The 24,938-nt window shown below is 37.4% G+C and overlaps 1 protein-coding gene across 1 annotated transcript; it reads right to left on the bottom strand.

Annotated features, from left to right (window-relative positions):
- LOC139729293 (sodium-coupled monocarboxylate transporter 2-like) lies at positions 1 to 24,662 on the bottom strand. The gene is made up of 14 exons (XM_071640221.1): positions 24,321 to 24,662; positions 20,668 to 20,733; positions 19,823 to 19,874; positions 19,422 to 19,489; positions 15,502 to 15,656; positions 15,079 to 15,216; positions 8,807 to 8,936; positions 7,591 to 7,679; positions 6,251 to 6,363; positions 5,513 to 5,583; positions 3,209 to 3,295; positions 2,626 to 2,825; positions 1,345 to 1,429; positions 1 to 108 (listed from the first exon to the last, which is right to left on the bottom strand). The coding sequence occupies exons 1-14, from the start codon at positions 24,660 to 24,662 to the stop codon at positions 1 to 3; spliced, it is 1,704 nt and encodes a 567-aa protein (XP_071496322.1).
- Positions 24,663 to 24,938: the final 276 nt, after the last annotated feature.

The raw sequence follows: 24,938 nt of genomic DNA, 5'->3' as shown, positions 1-24,938 counted from the left end.
TCAAAACTGATTCATGCTTGCAGCAAAGTCTTGGGAGACAGACTTAGTTTCTTTGACATCAGACTCCTTGCTGAAATGTTGGCGTGTCTTCAGTTCAACCTCTTTACACTAAAATTGAGAATGAAATAAAGAAGAAAAAGAATGAAAACATTAACCACTGTAAACAATTGGTTTCTCGTGTATTGTAGCTACGACCTAACTTGAAAAAAAGTTATTACTCTTCTAAATGCAATCTGACTCAAGTCATAGAAATAATACAATAATTCATATTTTCATGTAATGACAATAATTTTCAGGAAAGCGCTTTTTTGTTTCGCCGTATTTCGACGACTTAACGTCACGTGCATACATGTGTGCATGCATACAGTCCTATGTACTACAATATGGGCATGGAAAATACATTGCGAATATCGGAGTGATTGATTAGGGGATAAATTTAGGAAAAACGCATTGATTGTGGTTGGTTCTGAAAAAAAGAGAGAAAGAATTATTTTTGTCAAATGAATAGACAATTTAAGTTCTGTCAATATGAATAGCAATATCCGATTCTTTTTTTTTTAATGTTTGATTTCTTTGCTGCATCATTTTCGTTGATTAGACTGGACAAGATATATACGCATTACATACATGAATATAAATTATCTGCATTGTTCTCTGCACGGTATGGGTGCATGTAATTTATGTTTTCTGGTTTATCAATAAATGGAACCTTGCGGACGAGGAAAACAATGTAACTTGTAATGTCGTAGCTGCTGTTTGTACCAATTGTTTTTCTGGTATGCTAAATGAAGACGTTCTTGAAATACATAAAGATTTATCCCTTCAATCAAACTACTTTTAAAGCACAAATAAATTGTATTTCACTTTTGGCTTAATCTTTAATTACAATACAAACAGAATTTTGATTAAATATTATAGAATGGACATGACGAAAAAGGAGAAACTCATCCAAAGCTACTAAAATATACTTCTTTACATCGACAAAATTACCATAAAAATGTACCTTTTCAATATCGAAGGCACTGCATCCAGTTTGTTTTCTCCATCGTCCTGGCACACAGCAACACAGAGCGTGGCAACAAGTACTGGTCAGATCGGGGTCGACTGATTTTGGGTCGTTAAACCCTGAAGTCAGAATAAAGACGGTAACACTGTCTTGATATGAGCAGCAAGACGCTGGAAACATTATTGTTTGCATACAAACACATCGGACACATTCCACTTTTTGTAACCACTCCAATACATCTGCATGCAGTTTAAAGTCACATCGATATTGTGTACTATGGAAAAGACGTAGCACAAGATTGTCATGTGGAAAAGGAATGTACCTGTGATTGCACTGACCAAGACACCGACTCCAAAACACACGATAAGGCCGATGGTTGGGTAGGCATAACTCGAGAGAGCATACAGATCTGTGATACCAGCCCTACAGCGTGAGAAATATAATAATATCAGAGAAGATACCTTGTCAATCACAGTGCAAAGACTGGTGGAAAGCTTGTTTGATGTGCTTTCCTAACTATATCATATTCATTGATACTGAATTGATAGACACAGCAAAAACACAGCTGTTATCACACGAATTCCGTATGTAGGCCTTTATAGCAACACAATAAATTATGTAAGTCGATCGAAGTTTTACGTTCTACTTTGCTTATACTCTGCACTAAATTTCAGATTGTTTGTAATGAAACAGCTAACATTTCTTTCTTACATCAAGATTTTTTTATAAGTACGTTCATGTCCTGCTTTTTCCTGTTTTAGTTACGTGTTTGGAGACAAACAGTTTTGACCGAATGAATTCAATTCAACTTCAACTCAAATGATTTTATTTCCATATAAAGTAATACAAAGTAATATACATAACGCGTACATGAGCACATCATAACATCAAAATGAACTTTGAATCACGCAATCTATCAATCATCATCATCCATCAATCATTGCTAAATTACATGTATAAACAATAAGTGCAAATCAATAAACGACATTAGAATTCACCATTCCCCCAGACTGAGAATTCTATGTTTTCTTGTTATTACTCAAAATAACGATGAGTAAAATATTGCAGGCAAACATGCAGTCCTAAGTTATATAATACTCAGCAGGGAAGGATCCAATAATTACGTAAACGGGAGGGGGGTGCAAAGCAAGGTGCCACTTCCGGGTTTCATCAGCTGCTGTCAAGCAAAAAGAGAGCAAATTAAAGGATGGAACGCGCGCCATTTGATTTTTTTTCTTTTTATTTTCTTCATAAACAAAAAAAGAGGGCGGACCCGGTTGGATCAGCCACTGGTTAGTTGAGGGAAGGTGCAATCGCATGTCTTTTGCTACTTGATAACCAGTAAAAAAATGACAGATGAAGTCACTGACAGAACCGACTCTTGAGTTTGGAAGTTTCTGTTGAAGTATCCAAGTAATCTGAAGAAAAATTGAGAAAACCTGATGAAAGATGTGTCATGACACAAATTATTTAGATACGATCGTTTTGGTCATAAAAGCGAAAATCAGGGCTTATATGATTAGTCAAAACAAGTCAACAAGCATGCATAGCATTTTATAATATAGTCCCTGTTAGGAACCAAATTTCCTGACATGCCATCATTATCTCCCCAATCTTACCGGGATTCTTCCCCTACGGTTGGCGTCGTGCTATACTCGGTCACAAGAGAGCTAGAAGTCCAAGCCCTGTCTGTAGTGTTCAGGTCGGGGCAATTGTCCGTTGATAGCACGTTTTGACCTCCGTCAGTGGGGTAAAGAATGGACCCGATCTTGATCCAACTCAGTAGTATAACGCCGGTGAAGAACCCAGCGATGGCACCCTGCGATAATGTAGTGGGACCATCGTAATGTTATTCATGGCAAAGCATGTAATGAGTGCGTAAACAAAGAAAAAAAAAAGAGAATACTTACTAGCAAAAATAATGCGAATTATTTATTTCGCAGTGACATGTAATCGAATTTCAAGTACCGTAAACTGCTAATATTTCTGACAAATTTTTGTTGTGGTATAATGGAATTTAAGGAAGAAAATCCAATTTTGATAACTTGATGGGTAGGACTATTATGAATATAAATATTTACCATTTCGTAAATCTATAATCATACATTTCGACTTGGAGGATTCTGTACGTTAGGGTCAACCATTGATGATATCAGGAACAAAGACCAATGGAAGGAAATAACGTAATTTCATAATGCTTACGGCGGAATTGCTGCGATGAACATATACTCCAAGTAAGAAAACACCAATCAGACTCCCTCCCACAATTCCCGTTAGAGAAACTGCAAGCTGAAACAAACATGAAGCAATGTGGCATCATTAATGTCTAGATTCCTTTATAAAATAAAATCCCGTCACATTCGCATTGTATTTCTTTGTCGTTCTTTCGCTTCGATCATGGCTATTACGTTCGAGTATATCTTGTGTATTATCTAATGGTAAGTTTAGTCAAACAACATTACACGTATATATTTTAAACATTTATGTAGTGCCAAAGAATCGTCACTTTTCATTTTTTTTTAAATGAAGTATAAGATACATTCTACATGATAAACATGTCATGATTATAGCTTACAAGACAAGTCCACCTGCACAGTCATGTGGATTAAGTGATTGCAGCAATACTATAGTAGAACACATTAGTGAGAGTTTGAGGAAAATCGGGAAATTCCGTTCAAAAGTTGTGCATTTTTGAAGTTTTTGCTCAGTCACTGCTGGGTGAGAAGACTACTACAACTTGTGATTGCACATTTTATTGTGTAGAACGATATAAAGAAAATAAAAATGAAATTCAACATATCTTCACTTTTCTCGCATGATAAACGAACACTTGACTTGCCTCTTTCAGAAGGCAGGGGAATAATATTACCCTTAACATACAGCAGTGACAAGTCGAGGAAATGTGCGGGTTTTTGCTTTTTTTTTCAAATAAAATTTTGTGAAATTCTCTCTACATTTTTTCCTAATAATAATTGTTCTACACTGCGAGTAGTAGTCTTATCATCCAGCAATGAACACAGATGAATGCGCAGATACTTCAAAAATTTGTTACTTTTGAACGGATTGTCCAATTTTGCCCAAACTCTCACTGAAATATTAATATTGCTGCATTCATTCAATCCGCATGTATATGTAGGTGGACTTATCCTTTAAGATCTGAACAAAACTTTAAGACTTACGTCTGAGTGTTTATTGGGAGGAGTTGAATCTAGTTGATAAGAAAACAATTAGGGAGCAATATTTGAATGTACATGTGACAAGAATACGTAAGTATATTAAACTATCGAGCACTTGCAATCGAGCACATGTATCCCCGAACCCGTCCCATACCCCATCTGGTTTACTTTTCAGGCCAGAATGTTGCATGATATGGCAACTGTCGCAGGATACAATAAAATTCGACGAGAAATGAGGCTATACGTTTATAGTACATATAGCACATACAAGGAATATGACATGTCATCCTATAAAAGTTTGAACAATGAGAGAGCTGGCAATGAAAATCTTTGTTACCTAGAATAACTCCCCATAAACGTCCATAGCAAGTTTGAATAAAATCCGACTAGAAATGTGGCTTATACAGTATAATTATACAAGAACTGTGACATGGCCTCCAAGTCGGAACACTGAGGGCGCCGCGGCGCCGCGCCGTCACGACAAACTGTTGTGTCCTCCATGTAGAATGACCACCCATACACCTCATTAGCAAGTCTGAGTAAAATCCAGTAACAATCAAGTTTTTGCCTAAACAACCATTCATTTTTGCAAATTTTGACATGATTAGGGTGACCTTTGACCCTGTAAGAGGTTGAACAGTGAGGGAAGCATTATCAATAGGTATAGGTGTGTAGATTTGACCTTGATACATTTACATACCAAAATTTGAGGAAAAAAAAAATTGTCCAGAAACAAGGCCAGCGTCGCACACACAAGCAGACCCTGTTATATTTCATGTTTAAAGACGGAACAAGCGTAAAACAATAGGCTTCTTAGTCTTACCATAATACACCTTCATGCCAAATTTGAAGATGATCGAAGAAGAACTGCAGCTAGTAGAGCGCTCACCAAAAAAAAAAAAAAAAAATCTCTGCGGCGGACGTGGACGCGGACGCGGCGGACGCGGCGCAACGAGGCCAAATCCATAGTATCCGCCGAACTCTGTTCGGGGGATACAAATAGTTTTGCTGTTCTACAAGTGTTCTGTCCATGATTCAATACGTCGCTTTGAATATGCATATCCGAACTACCCGAATAACCACTGATCGCATACTTCTAAGAGAAGCTGTTTCATTTCTGTCCTGTTCTGTTCTGTCTTTCTTTCTTTTTTGATTACCTTTTTTGAGATATAGGAAGGGACAGTTTGAAGGGTAAAAGATATAGGACCGTCAATGATAACGTGCACTTTCAAGAAGTTTGTAATTCTTGGACACGCTCTTGCACGCGTGCGCTCGCACGTACACACATCAGCACACATTGAGATGCATAAATCAGCATCCCTCAAAATACCTGAAGAACGCCGCTACCCATAAGACTGGCGAGATAGGCAGTCCCCATGGTCAGAATCCCGTAACAGAGAGCTATGTGAAGAATTGAATGTAAAGGAAGTAAATTAATATGAAATGTCAATGTAACAGCACAGCGTAAACAAATGGCGATGTGGATAGTTTACTACATATAGGGACCACGGCCGGAAAGAAAAATAAAATAAGTAGTGAATGCTCCACTAATATAAAGATTATTCGTAGAGCTATACATGACGCCACGCTCGACATTGAAAAACCAACTTTCCAAAATAATTCAAGGATTCTTTTTCTCTCATTATTATTACGTAATCATTTTCCTGGATTGTCTTGATCATTATGACCCTCATGGTGGCACGTGCTTCATTTATATAACTCATGTCAAGCAAAGGAGTCAAACACATTGAGACAAATTCGAGACATGTTCCTGAAATCCCCATTTTATTTGGACATTGTACAGTGTATATCCAAAAGTAATCGGGTCCCGCTGGGGATATCATTGTCACTGATTGTCATATTGAGAGTTCGAAATCATGCTCTGATAATCAAATATATCGACAATGCATTGCAAAATCGTGTAAAAATTATGAATACACCTACATTAGGAGAAACATGCTCCCCCATGGCTATGTCTTTGTCTATACGTTACACTTTCAAAAAACTTGAACTACATTTATGTTACATTCTTTATCAAATATTGGTATCTTCTTTCACAGTAACCTACCGAGTCCTTTAGAAACCCAAACATAGGTGCTTGGTTTCATATCAGTCCAAATGGATTTGATGAAATCTTCCCCTGTCACCGCTGCCAGGGAATTGATTCCAGACGACATGGTACTGTAAATGGTTTATATAGAGACGAAGAGAGGCGGAGGAAATCATAATACATTATATCAATGCGCCAAAATTACAAATGTCAAAAAGAGGATGAAAACAAGGAAACTTTTATCGAATTCAAAATCTCAGTGCTCTTTCTACATGAACATATTAAAAGGTTTCCCTCAATCAGATTTCTGCTGAGTGGTTACAGCTCGTTACTGCGAATTGCTCGCTATTCCGAAAATGAAAAGGAGTTTGTTAAAGGCGAAAATGGATAAAGTGTTCGTATACTCTCAAGACAAAAGAAATACAACAGTTTGTAAATCCTCAGATAGAACATTGTTTCCTGTTCCGAAAATAGATTACATATTTGACTGATAAATACTGTGTACAGGTGCAGTGATTTAAAATCTGATAAATGAATACTTTTGTGTATTATTTATTATGTATTATTGATGATGGAAATAAATAATGACCTAGATTAAAAAAGGGACTGAACTGAATATCGTAGGACTTACATGCGCAATAAATCGTATCGTAAGGTATCACGGGAGGATACAACACAAGTTTATTTTTTTATTAATACATACATTTATCACAAGTATAAAGTGAAATGGATGGGTTCATTCATGATTACTCATTTTGCCCCCTGAGAAAGTTTGGTGTAAGTTTTAGGGGTTCTATCCTATGTTATATCGCCTCTAATAATGATAAAAATTATTGCAAAAATTATAAAAACAATGATGTAAACCATACATATCATACATAACCTTGAAAGTAATTGTATATCATGTATATTATGGACTTTGCTGAGGTCCCGGGCTGAGGTAAAGCATTTTGATTGGTTTTACCCAACCTGGTGTGTATGTGTGTGTGTGTGTGTGTGTGTGTGTGTGTGTGTTGCGTGTAAGGAGCCTACCCTGTCTTCCCTCCCATACATGCATCCCTATACAGCCTCATGCCTTGCTCATGTTTGCTTTTCAATCATGTCAATACCATCTGCTTATGTACAAACAAAGCATTTAGACAGTTTAATCATATTGGGTGTTATCAATACGAAAATCTGACTGTGATTATTTTTTTTAACATACTGTATAGGTCCCGCACATGAGCATGATGAGTGGCGATAATCTTTGAACGTTTGTATGGGAGATTCATTTAAGAGAGATCTTAGAACTTGACAAATAGAGTTGAATGAATAAAGGAACCTTATGAAGAGAACAAACGAATAAGTTTGGTAATCACCTGATAGAGGCACTAAGAACTGCAGCGAGAAAGAGTCCCGGAACTCCAGGTATGTCAGCGAATATGTCCATCACAAACAGCGGCATGAGCTGTTAAAGACGTAATTTGCATTTTTTAAGTTTTCACATTAATACTTATGATAAATTCAGAATTTGAGTGCGTTTATCTAAACATTAGGGAGCTTTCGTAGGCACTTCTTATATATTAGGACGGAAGTCCGAGTGCGGGGACCGCCACAGCTGATTGCTTCGGCGTCCTCTCGGTCTCTCCGTCGTGTGGGGAAAGCTCCATATTGTCTGAGGCCTATTATAATATCAATAGCCAAAATGCGCTTCAGGCATTTTCGGGCAATAGATAAACGCAGTCGTGTTTTCGATTTGAAATGCGTTTGACATTACGATCGCCTTTCCGCAAGTATAGATAACCGTAATGCCGTTTTAAAACGTATTCATTTTTATCTCTGAGCTGCCCAGGTCAACTTCGAGTGATCGAATGATTTTCTGTTAACAAGCAAAAGGATACGATGTTTACCGAAAATGAAGCAAAAAGAAGAGCACTATAAGTATGTTTTTGTCTGGTCGTCCTTATCGAGACAATAATATTTTCATCATAATGGAGACGTTACCCCCAACAGATCATCGCTGTAATAATGGCCTTGTGGGCATTATTTTGTAACTGAGTTTGTTACTTTTTTAATGTTTTTGTTCTTTTTTTTTCAGAAAAAAATTCAAGTAAACAAGCAGTGAAATATCAAGTTTTATTGACTGAGTAAATGGACAAATACAATTAGAGATTGAATATGCGAAATATGAGGAGTCTACTGAGGAGCATTGCTCCTGTATGGAATATAAGTTACAAATTCACCAAAGTTGGTATAAAACAAATTCTTACATCAAATTTACATTTTCTTAACGAATGACGAATTCTGAATTCGGGAATTTATTATGTCGAAGAATATATTAAAAAAAATTAATGACCATTATATTAAAGTACAAGAAAATGTAGTGTTCCGAGACGCTGGACATTGTTAGACTACTAAGACAGCAGCGAAATATAAACGACTCTTCTACTTAATAAACACATTGCAAAGCAAAGCAGAACGCAATTAATCCATCCAGGATTGAAAGACAGGGGATAGTGAATTTAGCAATGATTATACTACAAATGTTATTCGTACATCATGATTAATTAGTGTACGATTTCTGAACAATCTTACCTGATCTCTGTTGCTGACCACACCTTGGGTCAAAGGGTCACAGTCTTTGTAGTATGCATACATCACCAGACCAGAAACAACACAGAGGGAAACTATGAACGCATAAGAGATATTGAAGATTCCTATAGCCCTGCAAGGTAGCAACAAAATAAAAGCAATTTGACATTTTTAACAACAATGGCAAATTTATTATGCAGACACGAGGGACGGAGTAATTGACAGGCACCTCACAATTTTACAGGGTGTTGTGTGTACTGTGTACAATCCCTCTACTCTCACACACACGCGCGTCTTACATCCCAAGAGCTATGAAAACGATGGAAAACAAGGTCCATAAGTTAAATACCCACAGGTCATACATACTAGTAATCATATCAGAACACCAATTAGAACAGGTCTCCAAGCTATATAAGAAACATGCCTATAGATACGAACTACTTGAGACGTGAACTAGGCAAACATTGTCAAGTGTCTGATACTTCGTGGACCATAAAGCTCTCGGACCTACTTATCTTGATGTCGAGCTCGTGGGCCTTGTTCACTTGGTGTCTAAGCTAGGCTGACACTTGCACGACTTTTGGCCACGATTTTGTCTTGGCAAGTCGTGCCATCTTGGAGCACGAACTGGGAGGCTCCCGCACTGTTCACGACTAGATCACGCATAGTTCACGACGAGTTCACGACGAGTTCACGAATGGTTCACGAATGCGTGCCCATTAGTGTCCACATTGAAACGAACTGGCACGACGAGTTCACGCATAGTTTGCGCATAGTTTACGTATAGTTTACGCACTTCCCGCATTGGCACGACGAGTTTGCGCAATTCGGACGGTGTCGTGCCGACTTGGGCACGCCATAATTATATAAAGGGGGCCGTCCCAACCCCTGGTCATTTTGGATTGGCTGTGGAAGAGACAACATGCTGAATACTTGCATATATTTGCTGTTTGCTGTTTTCATGTTAATAAATTGTTATCTTATTTCAAAACACTTGTTTTTCTTTTTAGGCCATTCTCCCCCAAAATGTACAAAAACCGCGATTTTCGTGTCGCCAGCATATTTGTACGGTTTAGATTGATATTTTGTCCCTCAGAAATCAACAATTTTAGTTCAATTCATCCGACCGGTTAGACTTGTAAAACAGATATCAATAAAGCTTATTGGGACCCTCGGGATTAGAAATACGATCCAACGTTTGATGTAACTCTAAAAAACCCATGCATGTCGACAGAAGAGGACGTGCTCAACAAGTTCCCACTCATCAACGTATCATTCATATCAAATCTTTTGTGCTTCATTCCATTGCCCCTCAAGTGCCTGAATGAAAAATAATATTACATAACAATATGATGTTTTGATATTTCTCCAGGAGATCATTAATATCATGTCGCTAAATCGCCGGCAGATACGTTACCCTTTTTGAGACCCTTAAGAGAAGATCAAAGTAATGCCGCATAACACTGTAATTTAATGTGTTAAACAGTCAACTTCACGCATGCGTGGAACCATGATTTATTCATGGAATCTCTTGTTACAAAAAAAAAAGGAAAATTATACTGATCCGAAGCCGTGGAAACCTAATGTTACGATGAGCTGATATCAGATACGTTACCCAAAATTTGCTACATTTAGAAAAAAAAGTATGCTGTAATATGAAAGCAAGGCTACTTTTAAATACGTAAGGTAATGATTGATCACACAACAGAAATTACCCAAGAAAATTAATATTTGTTTTTAGTAAATAATAGTGTGCGAATGGTAACGGCACATCAGATATGTTACCATCAAATGCGTCAGATTATACGTTACCAATAAAATGTATACCTTGCAGCAAAGTTAACCGCAACACGCTTTTGTGCGCGGATTTAACCGGTTGACATCGTGCTCTATACGACTTGATAAGAAAACATGCCGTTCTAAAAGGAATTAAAGGTTTATTCAATGAAAAATCGGTTTTGAAGTGGCCGAGATATCCAACATAAGGCAAAAGAAAGAGGTCCTAACAAAATGTGATCTATTTTTATTTGAACGTCTTTCTTTTACTTTATTATGGACATCTCAGCCATTTCTAAACCGATTTTGATCAAATAAACTTTTCATAAGTATAAGTGGATTTCAGTTATCTTGCAGAAGGTTCAAAACTGAATCCTCATCTAAACCAGAACTATACTATCCCTTAGAATTATGGCATTTACAAAAAGTGCCGTCAGATACACATAACAAATCCATTTTATTTCTGTTTTGTTGAGGTTTGTGTGTGTTTGTGTGTGTGTGTGTGTGTGTGTGAGCGTGTGTGTGTGTGTGTGTGAGCGTTTTGTACCACAATACATTTTTGTCTATAAAAATCAACTTAGGACTTTTATTAAGGGCTGAAGTCTGGTACCCGCATTATGTTGTCAACTTAACAGCAAACGAGGCTACAAGAACGCTCTATACCTTTGTTCATTATAATTTTGCATCTTATCTAGATAAAATGCGCTCACTGTTATGGTTAAAGTCAAGAGCACTTCCTTGGTTGCACAATGCTCTGAAAATGACTCTAGGATTTGATGTCTAACTTTTTGCATGAGTTTTTTTTTCAATCATATGATTTTGTGATCTGGGTTTGATGTAAATTGGTAGTTTAATGTGTCACTAAACATAAATGCTTTGTCAGATACGTTACCATCGTTTCTCTATTCGTGAGAGAGGAAAAGAAACTAAAAAAAAAGGAAAAAGGAAGAAACTAAAAAAAGACATGAGAAAAAGAAACAGAAAAGCATGGTGCGCACTGGGCCACGCACTGCCACGCATCCTCCCGCATCGTCCCGACGAGTTCACGACGAGTTCACGAACAGTTTGCGCATAGTTCACGACCCGATCGCGAAATTTTGTCGTGACCAAAATTTTGAACATTTCAAAATTCTCGTTCCGACATGGCACGCAGTCACGACGGGTTTACGCACACTTCACGCCAGTTTACGACTAGTTTGCGCACTGGCACGACTCGAGTCGTGCCAATGCGTGCCACAAAATCGTGCAAGTGTCAGCCTAGCTGAAGCCAGGCTGACACTTGCACGACTTTTGGCCACGATTTTGTCGTGGCAAGTCGTGACCAAAATTTTGAACATATAGCCAGGCTGACACCTGCACGATTCTGTGGCACGCATTGGCACGACTCGAATCGTGCCAGTGCGCAAACTAGTCGGAAACTGGCGTGAAGTGTGCGTAAACCCGTCGTGACTGCGTGCCATGTCGGGACGAGAATTTTGAAATGTTCAAAATTTTGGTCACGACAAAATTTCGCGACCGGGTCGTGAACTATGCGCAACCTGTTCGTGAACTCATCGTGAACTCGTCGGGACGATGCGGGAGGATGCGTGCCAGTGAGTGGCAGTGCGCGCCATGCCACGAGTGTCACGAATACTTCATGAACAGCTCACGTCGAGTTCGCGAGTAGTTAACGACATGTTCGAGAATTGGTGCGCGTCGCAGCGTGGTCGTGGAAGCCGTGGAAACCTACGTTACGATGTGCTGATATCAGATACGTTACTTAAAATTTGCTTCATTTAGAAAAAAGTATGCTGTTATATGAAAGCAAAGCTCCGGTACTATTGAATATCTAAGGTAATAATTACTCACACAACACAAATTGCTCAAGAAAATTAATATTTTTTGTAAATAATAGTGTGAGAACTGTAACGGCCCATCAGATACGTTACCATCAAACATGCCAGATACGTTACCAATGAAATGTATCGTGCAGCAAAGTTAAGCGCGACGCACTTTTGTGCGCGGATTTAACCGATTGACATTTTGCTCTATACGACTTGATAAGAAAGCATGCAGTTCTAAAAGGAAATAAAAAATATTTAATGAAAAATCGATTTTGAAGTGGCCAAGATATCCAAAATAAAGTAAAACAAAGAGAAACAAAATGTGATGGCCGGTCTACTTTTATTTGAACATATTCCTTTTACTTTATTATGGAAATCTCAGCCATTTCTATAAACCGATTTTCATCAAATAAACTTTTCGTAAGTATAAGTGGATTTTGATTATCTCGCAAAAGGTTAAAAACCGAATCCTCATCTAAAATAGAACTATGATGTTATCCCTTAGAATTATGGAATTTACAAAAAGTGCCATCATATATATGTAAGAAATCCATTCTATTCCTGCTTTGTTGAGGTTTTGTATGTGTGTGTGTGTGAGCGTTTTTGTATACCACAATAAATTGTTGTCTGTAGAAATCAACTTAGGACTTACCCACCTTATGCTGTCAACTTCAGAGCAAACGAGGCTACATGAACGCTCTATACCTTTGTTCATTATGATTTTGCATCTTATCTACACAATGCGCTCAGTATTATGGTTAAAGTCAAGAGCACTTCCTTGGTTGCACAATGTTCTGAAAATGACTATAGGATTAATGACGTCTAGCGTTTTGCACCAGGTTTCTTTTAATCACATGGTTGAGTGATCTGGTTATGATGTAAATCGGTAGTTAAATGTGTCATTAAACATAAATGCTTTGTCTGAGTTATTACGGACAGGAACAAAGGAAAATTGAATTTGTGCGTATCATGTGCACAGAAATCTTTTCCAACTTCAGTTTCTTCCATGTAATTACAAAATTTCGGAACTATATCAGATAAAAAGTATTGTGGATTTGTATTTGTTTGGTTCTCGTATTTCACGTCAGAAACGTTACCACACACCGTTCTTCTTCTGATCCAGAATGTATTTAATCTGGGAGAGATGTTACCTGGTATTTGCTATTCATGAGAAGTTTAATACTTATTCATGATGTTTCAAACATAATCAATGAGATTATTGATATGATTCAAATGCAAGTACTAAGTTAAATTAGGGTAACATATCTTAAGTCGAAATATATTCATTTCCTTGCTTTCTATTTTCCCTTCACTTTATAAATCAGGATCATTTCTATAGTTGTACATTAGATCACGGCTGACTCCAAAATGTTTTAATGATGTTTGTTTATGTTTAAGCTTGTAGTTTTACGTAAGCATTGCCATTTTAAAGCGAGAAATAAGCAGGCAATCAACGATTTTCTGCGATGTTACCTCTGGTAACGTAGCTGATATTTAACATGTAAAAAAGGACTCTGCGTTTGGAAATGTTTCTAGAAAAAATATGAGCTTTCAAAAATCACCCATTGATTTTTTTGTATTCCTAAGGAATCAAACTTTCTGAATTTATAAAACATGAATAAAATCTTTGATGTTGAATTTTTGTCATTTGTACAACTGCAATTGCACACTTTTTCGGAGAATGGCCCTAGAGCAGTTGCCAGGTATAGACATCTTCTCTTCTCTGCAATGATTGTGACTCTGGCATTCAGCATGTTGTCTCTTCCACAACCAATCCAAAAATGACCAAAGGTTGGGGAGGCCCCCTTTTTATATGGCGTGCCCAAGTTGGCACGACACCGCCCGAATTTCGCAAACTCGTCGTGCCAATGCGGGAAGTGCGTAAACTATGTGCAAACTATGCGCAAACTATGCGCAAACTATGCGTGAACTCGTCGTGCCAGATCTTGTAAATGTGGACACTGATGGGCACGCATTCGTGAACTATTCGTGAGCTCGTCGTGAACTCGTCGTGAGCTATGCGTGAAGTAGTCGTGAACAGTACGGGAGCCTCTCAGTTCGTGCCCCAAAATGGCACGAATTGCCAAGACAAAATCGTGGCCAAAAGTCGTGCAAGTGTCAGCCTAGCTATACACTGTATCAAAATTCTCGTCCCGACATGGCACGCAGTCACGACGGGTTTTACGCACACTTCACGCCAGTTTACGACTAGTTTGCACACTGGCACTACTCGAGTCGTGCCAATGCGTGCCACAAAATCGTGCAAGTGTCAGCCTGGCTTTAAGTGTTGAACTAATGGGCTGTATAACTCGTGAGCTGTTTAAGTCCAGGGTGGTATGACTTGTGAGCTGTTTGACCCATGGGCTGTATGACCCGTAATGGGTGTCGGTCTCGTGACGTGCACCCCATGACCCATGGGTGTCTTTGGTGTAACCGATCGATATTTTGAATACAGATTGATCATGACACGATGACACAAATTTCTTGACTGAAACTTGGAGAATGAAATACTTATCCTCCACAAAGGACATTGAAGACATTACAACTTCTCTCATTGACACACGTTTTCAAAACAAACAAACAAGCAACAGACAAACAAACAAACAAACGAACAAACACACAAACTGAAATATGCCAAAATTCCAAAATTGGTGTGATAACTAGCTTGATACCTACTGTTTAGCTTTTTTCTTCGATCCACAGGCTAGCAGTCGCTGAGCAACCATCTGGTTAGTGTAGAAGCTGAGTTGCAAAAAAGTATTACCAAACAGCATAGTCCAGACTGAATAGGTAATACGGGGATCCGGATTCATCCTGTATATGAACAAAAATCACCCAATTCATTGCAGCCGTACAGTAGGCCCTAATTGATTCCTGAGTATAGAAGCATTTGGATAAAGATACATTTGAGTGTGTCTACTAAGTCTGAAGAGTTCAAATTCCATATACATGTAATCTTATCCTATATGTATCGAATGTATTTGTCGGCTGTCATAATACATCTTCGTAAAAAGCTGTTGTTGTTTGTTTAATTGAAGTGCTCTTGGCACAATAAATTTTGCATATACAGTGACAAGTTTTTGAAATGCACTAACTCACTCAGTGAAATATATCCTGTTTCCTTCCACACCTCTCCTGATCACTTCGTCAACGCCCCCGACGTCGATTGTGCCCTTGACGATGATGGCTATCAAACCACCGACGATCACCAGGGCTTGCAAACTATCTGCCCATAAAACTGCCTTAATGCCCCCCTGAATCAAAAGGCAAAAACAACAAATTGTTTAGATATAAACGATGCAGTTCAAGGAGGGTTTTTTTTTTTTTCACGGGACACTTTTTGTTCATTTGAATTTAAAGTTAGCAGAAATATTAAAAAAGTAGATATTGTTAAATATGCAGAAGATATAAGTAAATTGCGCTGGGACTGTGTATATAATGCCACTGATGTTAGTACTGCGTACTCTGCTTTTGAAAGAGAACTCTTGAAAGTAATAGACCATAATGCTCCACTGAAACGTAAACGTATTAAGAAAAAGGAATCCCCATGGATTACTGATCATGTGCTACAACTCATCAGAGATCGTAATATGTTGAAACGCAAAGCTGGACTGACTAACGAAAAAGACGACTGGAATCGATATAAAAAGGCAAGAAATTGTGTAACAGCTGAAATACGTAAAGCGAAAAGAGATTTTATTACCAATACTATTAAGGCAAGTAACGGTCAATCCAGTGATGTATGGCAATCGCTAAGTTATGTGATGCCTAAGAAACAAAGTCATGAAAGAATAGATGAAATTGAACGAGATGGTGTCCGATACTATGGGAAAAAAGCCCTGGCTGAAAACTTCAACGATTACTTCGCGGTAATTGGAAAAACACTTCAGAATAGTATCACTAAGAACGGCGTTGATTATGTTGATCTTGACAACGACCTGTCCGATCATTGTAATGAGTCATGTTTATCATCATTTAAAGACATAGAAGAGCATGAAACTCTTGAAGTAATTATGAAGATGTCAGTGAAAAAAGCTTGTGGAAACGATGATATCCCAATGTCGCTCATCAAACCGGTTGCTCATTTAATTGTTAAACCTCTTACACATATACTGAATATGTCAATTAAACAAGCCTCTGTTCCAGATGAACTGAAAGTTTCTAAAATTACACCTGTCTTTAAAGGTGGGAATAAAATGGTGATTGGAAATTATAGACCAATCAGTATTTTACCTGTTTTTGCCAAGATTTTTGAAAAGATAATATTTACTCAACTATATGATTATTTGACCAGTCATCATCTTCTCTGCGACCAACAGTCTGGTTTTCGCCCTAATAATTCGACTTCCACTGCACTGTTAAAAGTAACAGAGGAATGGCTAGACAAGCTCGATAGAGGCAATCTAGTTGGGGTAGTAACATTGGACCTGAAAAAGGCTTTCGACACTGTTGACCACAAGGTATTGTTATCCAAACTGAAAAGACTGGGTGTCACCGGTAATGCACTGAAATGGGTAGAACACTATTTGTTCAATCGCGTTCAGTATACTGTTGTGAATGGTGTAAAATCCCCCATGAGAGTTATTGAGTGTGGCGTTCCACAAGGGAGCACCTTAGGTCCTCTGTTGTTTGTTATATATGTCAATGACCTGGCGGAATGCCTTAATGAATGTAAGGTGTCTCTGTATGCTGACGACACCTGTATATACACTGCACATAAGAATGCTGAATCTGTGGCCGATACTCTCAACAAGGATTTGGAAGCAGTAAATCACTGGCTTAAAGAGAATAAACTTGTACTTAATGTAAATAAATGTGAATGCTTATTGCTTGGTACCAAAAAACGACTAAAAAGTGTAAAGCATTTTAACGTGCATATTGAATCATATGAAATTAAACGAGTAACACATATTACATATCTTGGCGTTATTATTGATGAACATCTAAATTGGGAACAGCATATTGGAAAAATATCAAAGGAAATAATAAGTAGAATATATTTATTGAAACGGATACGACCTTATATAACACAACAGACAGCATTGATATATTATAAGAGTATTGTACAAGGAAGATTTGACTACTGTGATGTAGTGTGGTCAAATTGCAGTAAAATGATGATTTATAAATTGCAAAGATTACAAAATCGGGCACTGCGTACCGTTCTGAAGGTTAATTGGAGGTTTTCAACACAATTGATATATGATCAGTTAAGTATTTCTACTATTAAAATAAGACAGAAATATAGAATGTTACACGCAATGTATAAAATTGCTCATGGGGTTTACCCCCAAAGTTTGTGTGAGTTGTTTTCATTTAAATATACAAATTATTTTTTCAGATGTAATATGTTAAAATTTGAGTTATGTAGATTTTCAACTAATTTCAAACGTAGGAGTTTACAGTACAGGGGATGTAAAGTGTGGAATGATCTCCCAGATAATATCAAGATTATGAGTTTTAATAATTTCAGGTCTTATTTGAAACAGCAGCAGTTCTAGTTTGATATCCACTGCATTATATATCATATTACATCATATCAATTATCATAACGTTTCCTATTATGTTACGCGATGAGTACTATTGACATTTGTTTTATATCAATCTCTTGTCAATGTCTGTATTTTTTTATTCATATGCTGTTATATGTAGATATACTTTTCCTTTTCTTCGTGATTTTTTTTTCTCTTTTTTGTTCTTATTTCAATCATCGCTATATATTACGCTGTTACTGAATCTATGTTTCGTTCTGTTATAATGTATACATGCACGGACTTGCAGAATAACAGCCGATGGCTGAGCAAGTTTCCTTTTTATTACCGTGTTGAAAATAAAAAAATGAAAAAATGAAATGAATCTTTAAAGAAGAATTGCACCTAAATCCACTTGTTCATTTACATTCAATATGAAACAAAAAACAATTATTAGGCAAAAATTTCAAACTGTGGTGGGAAATTTGGCAGCCAACTTTAACACCGCAACAACCTCCAGGATAGAAAAGATGAATCCTCCGATTTTGATTTATCACATTAATGTGTTAATCGGGTCAAACCATCTGAAAAATAAGAAAACTATGCATTCAGTGAAGTAGGATTCAGACCGTGGAAGATAATGTACAGAAGCAGCACATGTTTTAGTGATCGGGGTTGAGGAGCCGTTCTATGATTTGAAAACACTTTCAATAATTATGGGGGTAGGTTTATTACTAGAAGTAAATGTAATGGTTGTAGATATTGAATCTAAATCATGACACTGATTATAGGTTTGTTATATTCCTTGAAATGACATCACACAATCGTTTGTCTGACATCATACCGTGTTATAAGCAAATGCATTTTACTGTATTTTTTATGGAAAAGAGGAATCTAATGAAATTTCGTGATTACTCTGATTTACTCTTTAGAATGACATCACACAATACTTCCTATCTACTTCATGATTACAAGTCAGTTCGCAGTTCCACTTTGCGCATGAGCAGAAAAAGGTCATTCGCACCAAACAGGTTAAGTTCCCTGGGATAAGCATTTGTGACGGAATGGTTATTCATGCAATCCATCTAAATGGTGCTTGCCAGCACATCCACCTGACAGAAAATCGATATTTGACAATATCAATTTATAGACAGAGATTGTTAATGCATTCAGTGCAAAGTAATGAAATGAATGTTTTTCCAAGTATCATTTGATGGATCATTCTGGCTATCTGGTTTACACAAGGTCATTTTTTTTTTTGTTTCAACAGGATTGATGAATCCATGCATATTGTTACGTACAGCTTCTGCGCTGAAAACGAGTGCAGTGCCCCTGAACCGACTGTGAAAAAAAGAAACGTCATTCGTACCGATGTGCCCATGAGCTAACCCCGAACTGGCTCATTTACTTAGTCAAGAAGCTTGATTTCAAAATAAGTTACCAGTCATACGTTACAGTGACGAAAAAGGAATCATAATATCAAATATTGCACTGTTTGTCGTCATGCTCCCTGGAGCTATAGGGCATTAGTTAAAACGTAAGACATACCACTGTGCTGTAGAAGATGCATACTGCTCCAGTAGACATCACGGCAGTCCACAAGTCCATGCCGGTTACTATAGAAACGAGTGCAACGCAATAGTATAGATAAACAAGAAATCCTTTGCTCTCGGGAGTTCGTTTCTTCATTTTTTTTTAAGTCGTAAGATGTACAGACTATTTTCTGATTATCGAAGTGAAATATTTCTTTTTTTTTAAGTTTGTACACACAAAAACAAGGTAATTGTATCTATCTTGTACTTACTTGTGAATCGTGGTTATTTGTGACTGTTTTTATTGTGTTACAATATTCGGCTTTAACAGATATATATTTCTGTTTGCATGGTATATACCGAGGTGCAATAAAGTATGGTGGAATTGATAAGCATGATTTTTGCGTTACTACGTACCTGCATTTAGTGCTGTGGCTGGAGTGTAGAGAACAATACCCATGTAGAGTAGCTACAAAAAAGATGATATACGTAGACATCAAACACCAACTATACTAGATTCTTCCTTGAGCATAATTAGAATAGGTACCGACTTACTGTGTAATTTTTTTTATATCCACTGATAAGAATCAGAGCTGACAATAAGATTGTCGAAATGATAACCTGCAACGCAGTGAATGGTTATTATATTTTAGATTAAAAAAAGATTATCCTCTACTGATTGGTTAAAAGAGCTTCAGATAAGTATTTGTATTTAGGACTATTTCAAAATGTTGGCATGGTTGGTATTGCAAAATGTACTATTTAGAAGATGGCGTCACCTTTTAATACGACATTTCTCAAATAACACATTATTTGCGAAATGATGTCACAAGGCAATTATGACATCGCTTGCTGCTTGTACTTTGTGAAATGTAACAAAGCAGTTTTGACATCTCATAGTGATTCTGACATCGTATAGTCGCTGTAGGATTCCTCCACAACATCGCATCAATCACACGACTTCTTGTCTCATATTTTCCCTTTTCTATTAAATATTTGACCCAAATTTTCAATTTTCTGGTAAAAACTATTAGCTCGGGGCCTCCAATAGTATAGGCCTATTATTCATTTCAGAACTGCGCCCCTGAGTGAAAAGTAGACACTACTGGTTTTAGTCACCTTTGCCCATAATTTTACCAGACCCTAACAAGTCATATAAGCAATTAATGACCAAGGTATACTATCCTCATCTTCCATCGGTTTTTAGTATCATATTATCACGTGGACGAACAAGACTTTAGTAAAGGAACTAATATACTTACTAATTGAAGGGAGTAAAGCAGTGAGGCACTCAGTCTCATGGCTCGGTTGAATCTCATGTCTAAGTACTGTCAAAATCAGAGAAGCACAGAGGGTTTATGAAATGATTCTTCACAACTCTGGACTATTGATATCTTGAAAAATAAACACAAACCATTAAAAACTTATACAAAATTTGCCACATTTGACGGAATTCAGATACATGTCAAGATAGGCAGAACAATTTCCATATTTTGCACACACATTCACCATGGGGTGGGGCAAAATTCTCTATTTGTTTAAATAAGGCAGAAAACAAACAAAAAAACATTTTTTTTTTGAAATTTGGCCAAAAATATTTCTGGATGTCTGGAGCACAGGGTTTATCCCAAATCTGTATAGACTGACACCCCTTAGGTCGAGATTCTCAGTATGTGTGTGTTTGTTTGTGTGTATGTTTGTTTGCGTGTGTGTATGTGTGTGTGTGTGTGTGTGTGTGTGTGTGTGTGTTGTTGTTGTTGTTGTTCTTGTTCTTGTTTCAGTTTAAGAATGAATTACTGAGTACCTGTAGAGCCTACGCCACAACGCACAGATATGACCATTCTCCCAGTCTCGCAAACTGCATAGTAGGAGCCTAATATTTGTGGATGACGATCTCCTCTTGCATTTTAAAATACAATTACGTTCTTGTAATAGATCTACTTATACATTCACTCTATTTAGGTATATGTTTTGTAAGGATTTTTACGCCTCCGCCAAGAAGTGTTGCCTGATGCATTATGTTTTTGGGTTTTCCGTCAGTTTGTCCGTCCCACTGCCCGTAATAAATCGAGTGGGCAACGTAACTGAACGGGATGGTACAGTTTTGGTTTAGATGGCGGGGGCTGCAGGCTTCCAACCTTTTTCGTGTGTGTGTTTGTGACAAACTTCTATTGAAATAACATATGAAAGATCATGTAATTCTTGAGGAATTCACAGTTTATTTGATGAAAATTGGTTTTTAACGGCAATTTGGGTTTAACGGCAATTTTCTGGTGCCACTTAAGGGGCTAATAGGCCTCAAGTGCGCCGGCCCTGTTCTGGGCCATGGGGTCAAAGGGCAAGGTCAAAGGTGATGTGAAAATGCTCAAATCTCCCGTATACATACTCTCTTAAACAGTTCAGCCATGCATCCAAATTAAACCTATAGTTCAAGGAAAGTAAACACTCAACAAATTTGTGACAAACATGCCACTTTATTTTTTTCCAACATTTTATGTGAAATTGTCGTCTCACATTGTCAAGATGTACAATATAGATCTACTGGGAGAACCACGCATCACGACCGAGGCATACTAGTCGCCATAGAGACATTTCTAGTTGTTCGTATTTTGATGACAAAATCGTTGTTGATTTCTCATAATGATGAATCACTGCATGGGATATTCAAAAAGGCGATCCCAATAAAGTGTGACAGGCCATGTTTAGTATCTCTTTGTCTTACCTTGTTTTTGGATATCTCAATCATTTCAAAACCGTTTTTCATCAAATAAATTTTCAATTCCCCTTAGAATTGTATGCTCTTTAACATTTCATAGAGTGGTTCTGAATACCTGACAAAACGTTAAAAGCTGAACCCTTACCTCAACCAATACTATACCATCCCTTTAAGAACCGTTCAAGCGATGAATCCAAATGAAACTTTGGTGTGTATTCCTATCAACATTTATTTGCTCAAGGTCAAAGATCAAAGATCAACATCAAATTCTTAAAATTTAACTACTTCACCCATAGGCTTATTTATGAAATGCCTCGACTGTTTTCATGAAACATAGTGTATACATGTATTACCAAATAAAGTTTTTCTCGGTAAAGTTTTAGACCATATGGTCAAAAAAGTCTAGTAAAACTTCTAAAATTTTACGTTTTTCCATATCTCGGAAATGGCTCAAGATACCTCAATGAAAATGTGTACGTGCTTGACTTTGTACAGAAGAATGAATGGCCTGATAGTGATTCTCCTGGGACTGGTTTGTCTGTTTTAGTTAGATATATATATTTATATATACATGTATAAATGTAATACCACATTAAGATTCTAGGGAAAGTTTTTGCCCAGTGGGGTATAGGGTCAACTAGGGCACTTTAAGGTCAAGTAAAAATCCTAAAATTTCATTTTTTTCTCCATATCTCAGGAATGGCTCGATGTATCATAATGAAACTTAGTAAAAATTCATGTGCTGCCTGACAGTGCTTCTCTTGGGAATATTTTGATCATGCTATATGTGGAGTCAAAGGTCCAGGGTCAAAGGTCATGTCTAGCTACTAAAATTTTACTTTTTAACACTGAAAGGTCCTTTTCTCTATACCTTGGATATTACTCAGTGCATTAACCTAATTAAAGGACAAGTTCACCATCATAGACATGTGGGTTGAGTGAATGCAGCAATATTAGTAGAACACATCAGTGAGAGTTTGAGCAAAATCGGACAATCCGTTAAAAAGTTATGAATTTTTGAAGTTTCTGCTCAGTCACGGCTGGATGAAAAGACTACTATAGCTTGTGATGTCACATGAGTACAACGATACAAAGAAAGAATAAAGAAAATTCAACAATTTCAATTTTTCTCGCATAACAAAAGAACACCCGACTTCTCTCTTTCAGAAGGCAGGGGGAATAATATTACCCTTAAAATACGTCAGTAGCAAGTCGAAGAACTGTGCACTTTATTCAAAAAGTAAAGTTTTGTGAAATTCTCTTTTTATTTTCCTTATATAGTTGTACGCATGTGGCATCATACACTGTAGTAGTCTTCTCTTCCAGCAGTGACTGCGCAGATACTTAAAATATTCGTAACTTTTGAACGGATCGTCCAATTTTCCTCAAACTTTCATTGATGTGTTCTACTAATATTGCTGCATTCTCTCAATCCTTATGTATATGAAGGTGGACTTGTCCTTTAAGCTAGGTAAGTATACAGACATCTGCACAGTGCTTTTGTAGGAAAAGATATTGCCCATGGGGGTCAAAGGCCAAGGAAAAATTTTCAAATGTCTTGATTTTGTCATAGTTTGAAAACGTCTTGTAGTGAAAATGGACGTTACCAATTAGTGATTATATAGTTGAGAAATGGTGGAGAGGCGGCGCTACTTTTTTAAAATTTAGGTGGTGCAGTAAATATTTTGGGTGAAACTTCCGGATTTAATCAGCTGACAAGCAAAAAAATAAAAATAAATAAATAAAAGGGGGGGGGGTTACGGCAAATTTCTGGTGGCACTTAAGGGGCTAATAGGCCTCAAGTGCGCTGGCCCTGTTCTGGGCCATGGGGTCAAAGGGCAAGGTCAAAGGTGATGTGAAAATGCTCAAATCTCCCGTATACATACTCTCTTAAACAGTTCAGCCATGCATCCAGATTAAACCTATAGTTCAAGGAAAGTAAACACTCAACAAATTTGTGACAAACATGCCACTTTATTTTTTTCCAACATTTTATGTGAAATTGTCGTTTCACATTGTCAAGACGTACACTATAGGCCTAGTTCTATTGGGAGAACCACGCATCACGACCGAGACATACTAGTCGCCATAGAGATATTTCTAGTCGTTCGTATTTTGATGACAAAATCGTTGTTGATTTCTCATAATGATGTCATTCGCACAACTGAATTGGTCTAGTTAACTTTCAAAACGACTTGCCTCGTAAATGCTTGTCACGTTGAGTCTCATATAGATTGGGAGGAACCATCTGATGGCGAGAAATGATCCAATGCATAGAGTGACGGCAACCCAACCGTACATGATGTTGTAGACGTAGACATCTCCTGGACTGCCAATGACTGAAATAGCAGATATGAAGCTCACCGTCATGGAGAGTGCGACAGGCAAGATGTTCACCTTGCGATCTCCGAGAAGAAACTCGTCGGCAGTTCGCTGACGTCCTCCAGTGAGCGCGGTATAGACACCGATGGCTGCCGAAGCTAGGAGCATGGCAGCGAACACCACGTAGTCCCACACTGAGAATTGCCTGGCGTCTGTCATTGTGACTTTTGTTTAAAAATTGTCGAAGCACAGTGATTTAATCCGCAAGTTTTATAAATGCTTAAAACAGATCGTGCAGGTTATTGCAAGCATATATTAACGGCAAAGTTTAATCAAGTGTTGTTTTGCAACTAAGTTTGAGTCCCGACGGCAAAGTAAGTGTCAATTCCAGTCCAATTAATATGCCTTCCCGAGGAGGCAGAAGAGCTGATTAACCAAAGAAAGATATAACAAAATGTTAGGGTTTATTTACCCTTAAGACACGATGAAATACAA

The sequence above is a fragment of the Diadema antillarum genome, unplaced genomic scaffold (assembly GCF_040938485.1).
Source record: "Diadema antillarum isolate AM-2024a unplaced genomic scaffold, OU_Dant_1.0 seq00000233_RagTag, whole genome shotgun sequence".
Taxonomy (NCBI): Eukaryota; Metazoa; Echinodermata; class Echinoidea; order Diadematoida; family Diadematidae; genus Diadema; species Diadema antillarum.
This window is presented reverse-complemented; position numbering and strand designations above follow the sequence as displayed.